Source organism: Cebus imitator, unplaced genomic scaffold (assembly GCF_001604975.1).
Source record: "Cebus imitator isolate Cc_AM_T3 unplaced genomic scaffold, Cebus_imitator-1.0 Scaffold158, whole genome shotgun sequence".
In the NCBI taxonomy this organism is placed as follows: domain Eukaryota; kingdom Metazoa; phylum Chordata; class Mammalia; order Primates; family Cebidae; genus Cebus; species Cebus imitator.
Window position 1 is genome coordinate 4,613,248 of NW_016107473.1, and position 10,945 is coordinate 4,624,192.

Consider the following 10,945-nt stretch of genomic DNA (forward strand, 5'->3'; position numbering starts at 1 on the left):
AAAAAAAAAAAAAAAAACGCCCATTTGCTATTTACAAAGCGTTAAGGCAGGAAGCAACTTGATCACTTCTGGTCACATTTTTTCCACTTGCTTTCCTCTTACTGCTTAGGGGAAAGCTGTTAGTCATGAGCCATGAGCCTGTTGTCTTAATCCTTTCCTCACCAAATATTTTCAGTTGATTCCTTATGGATTTCTTTTCCATAGTGACATATTTCTCAGGTAAGTGGAAAACACAATTTCCTTAGCAGAAGTTAACTTTATAATAAGGCAATGTCTTCTATACAGTGAAGATAATGGAACTAATTTTTTTTTAATTATGTCAAACTATTAAAAAATAAAAATACTATGTTTTCTTTAGCTTTTTGTGCTACAGTGTTTTGTGTGTGTGTGGGCAGGTGTGCGTGCATGCATGCAGGCTATAAGCTTTATTAGTGGTTCTTAACTGAGTAATTATACCCCACATGGGAACTTTGGCAAGGTCTGGAGAATATTTGTGATGGCTGGGGAGTGGTGGGGTGCTACTGCCATCTAGTGGACAGAGACCAGGAATGCTGCTAAATACCTCAAAATGCACAGAACAACCCCCATAACAAAGAATTCACCCCTCAATGCCAATAGTGCTGAGGCTGAAAAACTCTGGTTGAAATGAAAAGTTGAGAGGTTATAGTGACATTCATAAACATTTTCATTCCCACCTTCAATATTATTAATCAAGCTCTTTTCCTCTGTTAGGCCATTTCCTTGGGAATTTTCTGCATTCTCTTTTCTCCCCCATGAAGAATGGCATATTCTCTCATTCTACTTTTAGTGTTTCTACAAGAGAGACAGGCTGAACACTGACATGTGTGCCACTTCCCCTTTTCCTGGGTAGTGCTATTGCTAGGAAGTAGCTGTTCATCCAGGAATGACATTTCTCAGCTCCTGTTACAGCTAGATATGGCCATGTGACCAGCTCCCACAATGAGCTATGCCTTTAGGATTCAAGATGTGTTCTCCACACTTTTTTCCCCTTCCCTCCAGATCGGCACTATCCAATAGAAATATGACAAAAGCCACATATGTAATTTGCTGAGTTTTTTTTTTTCACTAGAAAAACACTAAATTTTTCTAGTAACTATGTATAAAAATGTAAAAGGAAGAGGTGAAATAAATTTTAATGCCATATTTTATTTAACCCAGCATATCCAAAATACTAAGTCAACATGTCATCAATACAATTATTAGTAATGAGATATATGTTATTTTCATTGTACTGAGTCTTCAAAATCTGGTGTGTACGTTATGCCTTACAGCACACCTCAATTCAGACTAGCAACATGTTAAGGGCTCAACAGCATGTGGCAAGTAACTGCTGCACTGGAAGGAGCAGTCACAGATGGACAAAAAGTACTCCCTGAGACATGGCATGCAGGAGGGCTACTCTCTGATGGAGATATACTCACTTAGGTCTGTCGCTGGAATGAGTATGAAGCCACTAAATTTTGGGGGTTTGTTTTGGTAGCTCATGTTAATCTAAATACTAAAGATCCCAAAGTGACCTATATCACTATTGTATGAGTCACAACAGAACGCTAACAACATATTAATAGTTATATTCAATAATGTTCTTGGCCTCTCTTTATGGAATTCCCTCTGAAAAAAATGCCACTGTATTTGTTTATGCTATATTCTACCACCTAGGATTGCATTCTAACATGCTGGCACACTACTTTTAAAACATATATTTCTACACATATTTGAAAAAGTTCCTATATTTTGTTTTCTTGCCCTTTTTTGTTCAAAATTGTATGAATTCTAACATTTTAATAGCTCATTCTTCATGAAGATCTTGTAAACAAATTTCTGCACTTAGCACATTTAAAACAATATGGTAGGAAAACACTTATTATACCTACTAAAGACAATATAGTATTGGACTATAAGATCTAAATGAACAACAAATAGTTTGAAATATTTTATGTTTAGGAGAGTTAAACTGCACAGAATAAACTTCTTTAAATGAGAATCTAAGAAAAATAATCTCTTAAAAATGAGAAAAAAAAACATTATGATATAAGTAAACAAAACTGTCTTGGTTGCCTTTATTTGAGGGAAAATATTGGCAGGAGAACTCAACTGATGACATGTCAAGATGACAGCTAATCCATGAACATTTTCAGCTAGCTCTTAGCCTTTCTTTTTCTTTCTTTTTTTCTTTTCTTTTTCTTTCTTTTTTTGAGAGAATTTTGTTCTGTCACCCAGGCTGGTGTGCAGTGGCACAATCTCAGCTCACTGCAACATCCGCCTCCCAGGTTCAAGTGATTCTCCTGCCTCAGCCTCCCGAGTAGCTGGGATTACAGACACCTGCTACTATGTCCGGCTAATTTTTTGGATTTTTAGTATAGATGGGGTTTCACCATGTTGGCCAGGCTGGTCTTGAGCTCTTGACCTTGTGATTCACCCACCTCGGCCTCCCAAAGTGCTGGGATTACAGGCGTGAGCCAAGGCAACTGGCCAAGAAAATATTTCTATTTAAACATTTCCATATCTGGTTACATACAAATGAAAACAAAGACACTCACCAGATCAATTGTTTTGGCTCTTTGTTTGGATTCATCATCACACCAGGTTTCACACCACAGCCAGTCTTGAGGAAGAGACTTAATGGCAACTTGGTAAATCATATTATTGGGGAGATCCTACAGAAAAATGTGATTTAATCATACAGGTATAAAATGCAGATTCAGAGGAAAAGAAGCCACATGAGGTAAGACATCATTTAGACTGTAAACAGATCATAAAAACATACGCAATTCTGAGATTTCACTATACTTTAAAGCTTAAAATACCTATGGTGATCCAATCATCTTGTGTCATAAATGAATCCATGAACTGGAATATACCTACATCTCTTCTAGACTCTACCCCTGGGAACAAGGATGAAGAGGGAGGTACAAAAAGTTGCCATTCAATAATTCCCACAATGGGCAGCCTCACTACCTCTATCTGCCTCTATTGCTCACATTATGCCTTCAATTACTGTTTATGTCGGTCACCACCACACTCTCTGGATTCTGAGGTGAACTTTCACCTCCCCATTGGAAACAATGATCCATGAATATTTTCACATTTCTGAATGCTCAGAGTTTTCTAAGTAAAGATAGCATTGGAATATAAGATCTAAATGAACAACAAATAGTTTGAAATATTTTATGTTTAGGAGAGTTAAACTGCACAGAATAGTTAAACCATCTGGGTTAATGGGTGTCTAACTGGCCAACCGGACTAGTAAGTTCAGAGACCTCTGGGAAGAATCAGACAAATCCTCCCTGGAGAGATTTGTTTATATTCCAGTGGTAGAGTCCTTCCCTTCTTCTCTCCAGAGAAGATCTGTTTATATTCAAGAGCAAAGGCATGTTCCTCTCTCTCCAAGAGTATGCAGGGTACTTGTAATGGTTGTCCTACATGAGCTCCAAGATTCACAATTTTAAGGTTCTTCTCTCAATATTCCTATTAAACATCATACTGGAAGTCCTGGCAAATGCAGTAAAACAAGAAAAGGAAAAGGTATATAGATTGGGAAGGGAAAAAAAATCCTGTTTGTGGTAACAGGATTTTTTATGCAGAAAATCCCAATAATCAAGGGAAAAAAACTTCTGAAACTGATAAGCAATTTTAGCAATGTTACAATATACAAAGTTAATATACAAAAGTGAACTGCTTTTCTATATACCAGCAATGAACAAACATACCATTTACATCAGCACCAAAAAAGAGAAATACTTAAGTATAAATCTAATAAAACATGTTTCTCAACATAATGAAAACTACAAAATTCTGAGGAAAGAAATCCAAGAACACTGAAATATATGAAGAGATATTCTATGTTCACAGGAAGATTACATAGTCAAGATATCAATACTTCCCAGATTTATCTATAGACTTAACATAATCCCAATCAAAACCCTACCAAGTTATTTTGTGGAGACTGACCAACTGATTCCAAAGTTTAGGGAAAAAGGAAAAGATCCAGAATATACAGCACAATACTGAAGAAGAATAAAGTCAGAGGGCTAACACTACCAGACTTGAAGTCTAAGTATAAAGTTACAGTAATCAAGACAGTGTGCTATTGGCAAAAGAAATATGTCAATGGAACAGAATAAAGAGCCCAGAAATAAGAAAAGTACCTGTACTTTCTGCTTTTTTTTTTTTTTTTTGAAAACCTAAGACTGCTCTAAAAACATAAAGTACATTAATCAAAGAAAGAAGAACCTAACTGTTCCTTCTGACACCCTTAGTTCTGTGGAATCCCTTCCTTAAATAACCTGGCCTATCATATTATCTAAGCTATTAAATAAATGGTTATGTACTAGACCAAGTCTTTTATATTTTCAATTTCATGGTCCCATTCTCTGACCACTTCTTCATTTTTGGCACACTCCACTGAGTCCTCAGATATCAATATCCTTTGACTCCTTGGAACCTCCAATCAACTGATTCCACCACTATTTCATTGTCCCTCATCCCTTGATGTATTCATTCCCAAATAGTTACTCTTTTGAATATACTCCCAACTGTCTTATTCTTCTCTCACTTAGTTGCACTTTCTTACCAAAGTCATAGTCCTGATTAAATCTCAATATTTGCACTTGTTCTCATGGAATTCAATATGGCTGAGTTCCATGAGTACAGGACACACACACACACTCCACATTGACTGTTTTTTTCATTTTAACGTTATGAACATAAATCTTAGGGGAGCCTTAATTCTGTCAATTATATACATGGTTCTACTCTGTTGCCACTTAGTTGATTTTTAGCTGATTATTTCACACACTGTCCTCATATCCTCCCCTAATCCCCATGTATCTAATAATCTACTTTCTGTCTCTATGAATTTGTCTAGTCTGGATATATCATAAAAGTAAAATTACATATTATGAGGTTTTTGTGTCTGGCTTCTGTCAGTTAGCACAATGTTTTCAAGGTCCATCATGTTGTGACATGTATTGAGACTTCAATGCTTTTTACAGTCAAATAATATTTCATTGTATGAATTTACAATATGTGGGGTATTCATCTGTCAACTGATGGACATTTGGGTTGTTTCCACTTTCCAGCTGTTATAAAAATGCTATTATAAACATTTGTATACATTTTTGTTTGGACATATGTTTTCAGTTCTCTTGGGTATATATCTAGGAGTGGAACTGCTGAGTCACGCGTTAACTCTGTTTAATATCTTGATGACGTGCCAAACTGTTTTAAAACTTGGTACAGTAGTCTACATTCCAAATAGGAGTATATCATGGTTCCGTTTTCTCCATATCCTCATCCACTCTTGTCATTGTCAATCTTTTTTATTACAGCCATCACAGTGAGTATGAAGTGGTATCTCATTGAGGTTTTGATTTGCTATTCCTAATGACCAATGGCACTGAGCATCTTTTCATGTGTTTATTGGACATTGGTGTATCACAGAAGATACGTAAGTGGCTAACACATACAATGTCTATTTACATAGACATATTTCATATATAAATGTCTACTTAAATAGACATATTTAAATCTCTAAATAAACATATTTAAATCTCTATTTAAAGACTTAAATGTAAAACCAAAATCATAAAAACCCTAGAAGAAAACCTAGGCAATACCATTTAGGATATAGGCATGGGCAAAGACTTCATGACTAAAATACCAAAATCACTTGCAACAAAAGCCAAAAGTGACAAATGGGATCTAAATAAACTAAAGAGCTTCTGCACAGTAAAAGAAACTATCATCAGAGTTTCTATTCCTACAGAATGGGAGAAAATTTTTGCAATCGACCCATCTGACAAAGGGCTAATATCCAGAATCTACAAGGAACTTAAACAAATTTATAAGAAAAAAACAAACAACTCCAGCAAAAAGTGGGTGAAGGATATGAACAGATACTTCTCAAAATAAGGCATTTATGTGGCCAACAAACATATGAAAAAAAAGCTTATCATGACTGGTCATTAGTGAAATGCAAATCAAGACCACAATGAGATACTATCTCATGCCAGTTAGAAAGGTGATCATGAAAAAGTCTGGAAACAACAGATGCTGGCAAGGATGCGGAGAAATGGGAACACTTTTAAACTGTTGGTGAGAGTGTACATTAGTTCAACCATTTAGAAGGCAGTGTGGTGAATTCCTCATGGATCTAGAACCAGAAATACCATTTGATCCAGCAATCCTACTACTGGGTATACACCCAAAGGATTATAAATCATTCTACTATAAAGACACATGCACATGTATGTTTACTGCAGTCCTACTTACAACAGCAAAGACTAGGAACCAACCCAAATGCTCATCAATGACAGGCTGGATAAAGAAAACGTGGCACATATATACCATGTAATACTATGCAGCCATAAAAAAGGATGAGTTCATGTCCTTTGCAGGAACATGTATGAAGTTGGAAACCATAATCCTCAGCAAACTAACAAAGGAACAGAAAACCAACCACTGCATGTTCTGAGTCATAAATGGGAGTTGAAAAATAAGAACACATGGACACAGGGAGAGGAACATCACACACTGGGGCCTGTTGGGGGTGGGGGAAAGGGGAGGGAGAGCATTAGAACAAATACCTAATGCATGAGGGGCTTAAAACCTAGATGACAGGTTGATAGGTGCAGCACATCACCATGGCACATGTATACCTATGTAAAAAATCTATACATTCAGCACATGTATCCCAGAACTTAAAGTGAAATTTAAAAAATAATAAACATGGAAAATAGAAATAAGCATACTTAAATGTCTATTTTAATCCTTTGGCCACTTTGTAAACTGGTTATTTTCCTTTGCTATTGAGTTATATAAGGAGAGAGTCCTTGAGAGCTTATTTGGAGGTTCTGGCAAGGGAGTACAGCTACTCGTATATCCTTGACCTTGGTCCTCCTTTCTTGGGGATGGTCATCCTTTTCAACAAGGCATGCAGTTTCTGGAGGGACATACATGGAGCAGTGAGAGAGGAAGGGGATACTTGCCTAGCAAGCCAGATCAGCCAAGTCAACCCTGGCGATCAATGGGGTGACAGATGTTGAAGCTAGATTGCCCTAACATCCTATAGGAGAGTTCTTTATATGTTCTGGATACCAGTATGTTGTCAGATACATGACTTGGAAATATTTTGTCCCATTCTATAAGTTGTCTTTTCTCTTTCTTGATTGCATTCTTTAATGCACACAAGTCTTTAATTTTGATACTAATTTATCTTTTTCTTTCATTGCTTGTGCTTTGGTTTTATATGTATAAAAACATTGGCTAATCCAAAGTCACAAAGATTTACACCTATGTTCACCTCTAAGAGTTTTATGATTTTATTTCTTACATTTAAGTCTTTGATCCATTTTGAGTTAATTTTTATATATGATGTGAGGTAGGGGTCGGTCCAATTTCATTCTTTACAAGTGAATCTCCTGTTGACTAGCATAGTTGTTAAAAAGACTATTCTATCCCCATTAAATTATTTTGGAATGCTTTACAACAACCAAATGATAGTAGATGCACAGGTTTATTTCTGAACTCTCAATTCTATTCTAGTTACCAATATGTCTAACCTTATGCCAGTACCACTATTGTGCATAAAGAATTTTACATATATTTCTGTGAAACCATTACACAATTGACATAATTGAATACAGCCATCACCCTCAAGATTCCCTGTGTCCTTTTGCAATTCTTCCCTCTTATCCTTCTTGTATCCACCCAATCCAGTCCCCAGGTTAGCATGAACTGCTTTTTTCACCTTGGATTAGTTTGTATTTTCTGCAATTTTATATAAATAGGATTATATAATACATGTACTTTTGGTCTGACCTTTCATATAAGTTATATGTAAATATATATACTTTTGGTCTGGATCAACATTGTTATTTTTAGAATAATTGTTGTCTGTGTATAAAAAACTCATTCCTTTATACTACTGAATAGTTTTACATTCTGTGAATATACCATATCTTTTTATCTATTATTCTCATGATAGGTATTTCTAGTAGGCAGTTTCTGACATGGCTTCCAGTAACTCCTGACTTTTGGTATCCATTCTCTGGTGCAATTTCTTCTTCTGGTCTGGCTGGATCTAGTAACTACCTTCTATCAAACAGAATATGGCAAAAGTAATGGGATGTCAATTCTGAGATTAGACTATAACAGACTGTGACTTCCATTTTGTTGGCATCCTCTCTTTCTCTGATTCTTCTTTCTCATGTTTGCCCTTATGGATAAGGCCATCTGCCAGAAACTGATGACTGCCTATAGTCACAGACAGGAAGGAAATTAGGCCTTCAGTATAATAGGTCTTGAAGAATAAACTCTGCCCACAACCATGTGAATGACTTTGCCTAGCAGCCAAGTCTTTTGATTAGATGGCAGTCCGTGGGCTGACACAATGACTGCAGTCTTGAGAGAGACAATGACGCAGAACACCAGGCTAGGTCAGACTACAGAAACTGATACACATAAATTGTTATTTGAAACTGCTATGTTTTGGGTAAGCTGTTATGCGGCAACAGATAACAAATACAGGTGTTTCTAGATTTTAGCTTTTATGAATAATGCTACTATAAATATTTATGTACAAGTCTTTGTGTGGCCATGTACTTTTATTTCTCTTGGGTGAATACCTTGAAGTATAATGATTGGTCATATGGCAGGTTTAAGTTAAACTGTACAAGAAATCGCCAAACAGCTTCTCAAAATGGCTTAGCCATTTTTCACTCATTTTCACAAGCAATGTATAATAAGAATTCTAGCAGCTGTATATCCTTTCAACACTTGGTATGGTGAGTCTTTTCAATGTTAACCATTCTAATTGGTGTGTCGAGTTATTCACTGTAGTTTTAATTTGCATTTCCTTAATGACTAATGATGTTTAGCATCATTTAATGTTCTTATTGCCACTTGATCCTTTGGTGATGGGTCAATCTGATTCTTTAACAAATCAGATTACTTATTTTCTTATTAATGAGTTTTAGGAGCTCTTTATATATTTATCAATTTTTTCTTATATGAATCATGCTTTTAATATCATACCTAAAAAAATCTCTGCATAACCCAAGACCAGAGAGATTTTCTCCTATCCTCTAGATGTTTTATATTGTACTTTTATGTCTATGATGTGTCTGAAATTAATTCTTACAGCATATATTAGGGTTTAGAGGTTTTTTATTGGCATAAGGATATTTAATTGTTCCAGCACTGTTTGTTGAAAAGACTATCCTTTCTCCACTGCATTATCTTTGTACCTTTGTCAAAAGTCAATTGGCCATATACGTGGGTCTATTTCTGGATTCTTATTCTGATTCATGGATCAAATTATCTATCTTTACACCAATACCAACATATTTTGGTTGGTATTGGTGTAAAGATATACAATATAGTAGTTGTATATTATATCTTAAAACAAGGTGGTATAAGTCTTTAACTTTGTTATTTTTCAAAGTTGTTTTGGCGATTTTAGGTCTATTGCATTCCATTTGAATTTTGGAATCAACTTTATTAATTTGTACAAGAAAGCCTACTAAATATAGAAAAAATATCATGTTTATATTGCAATTGCATTAAATCTAGAGATCAATTTACAATATTCAATCTTCCAACCATCAACAAGGTATATCTCTCTAAATATTTAGCTGATTTTTAATCTCTCTCAGCAGTTTTTTAGTTTTTGGTCTGTACGTCTTAAGTCTGATTGACCACTAAGTTGTTCATTTTTAAAATGCTATAAAAATAGATTATATTTAATTTTAATTTGCAATTGTTGTTGCTAGTAAATAGAAATGGAATTGGATTTTCATAGTGATTTTGTATCTTGCAGCTTTGCAAAATGTAGTTTTTAGTTCTACCTTTTTGGTAGATTACATGAGGTTTTCTACCTAGATGATCACATTGATTGTCCCCCTTACCTCCCCCGCCTCAAAAGCACCCAATTTTACTTATTCCTTGCCAATCTGGATACCTTTTATTTTTATTTTATTTTTTGCCTTGCTGTACAAGGTATATGCATACATACAATACTGCATAGAAATGCTAAGAGCGGATGGATATCCTTGCTGTGCTTCTGAGCTTAGGGAGAAAGCATTCAGTCTTTGATTATTAAGTATTATGTTAGCTGTAGGTTTTTCATGGATGCCCTTTATCAGGATGTGGAAGTTCCCTTCCAGTTCTAGTGTGCTGAGAGTTTTAAATCAGGAATGGATATTGGAGTATATCAAATGCTGTTTTGCATCTATTTAGTTGATCACATACACATATATAGAGATATGTATTTTTTGGTCTCTTAGTATAGTCAGTTACATTGAGTTTCTAATATTGAATCAACCTTGCACTCCTGGAATAAAGTTCATGTGGTCATGATTCATGATATAAGATCCTTTTTATATATTACTGAATTTGATTGCTTAAAACTTTGTTAACAATTTTTACAACCGTTCTTAAGGAATGCTTGTCTATAATTTTCCTTTCTTATATCATCTTCTTTTAGTCTTGATGTCAAGGGAATGTTGCCTCATAGAATGAGTTGAAAAGTATTCCCTTCCCTTCAATTTGTGGAAAACTGGTATTATTTCTTTCTTTGAAGTTTGATAGAATTCACTACTGAGGCCATCTGGGCCTGGGGATTTAAACTACAAATTCCATTTCTTCAACTGATACAGGGTTATTCAGGTTACCGATTTCATTTTCTGACTTTTGGTGGTTTTTGCCTTTTCATCAAAGTTGTTGAATGTATTACCATAAAGTTGATTCTAATAGTTCCTCGATTATTCTTTCAGTATCTGTAGAATCTGTGTGCTCTCATGTCTCACATTTCTAGACTGGTAATTTTTGTATTTTACCTTTTTTTTCTGATCATTCTAGATAAAGGTTTATCAGTTTTGTTGATTTTTCTCAAAGAACCAGCTTTGGTTTCATTTTTAAAAAT

The 10,945-nt window shown here is 35.1% G+C and overlaps 1 protein-coding gene across 1 annotated transcript in view; it reads right to left on the bottom strand.

Moving 5' to 3' along the window:
• LOC108314615 (UDP-glucose:glycoprotein glucosyltransferase 2-like) overlaps window positions 1-10,945 on the bottom strand; it is a 68,186-nt gene that overhangs the window by 19,260 nt on the left and 37,981 nt on the right. Inside the window, exon 11 of the mRNA XM_017543576.2 lies at window positions 2,562-2,678. Within this exon, the coding sequence (XP_017399065.1) occupies window positions 2,562-2,678 (117 nt within the window). The remainder of the gene's footprint in view (window positions 1-2,561; window positions 2,679-10,945) is intronic.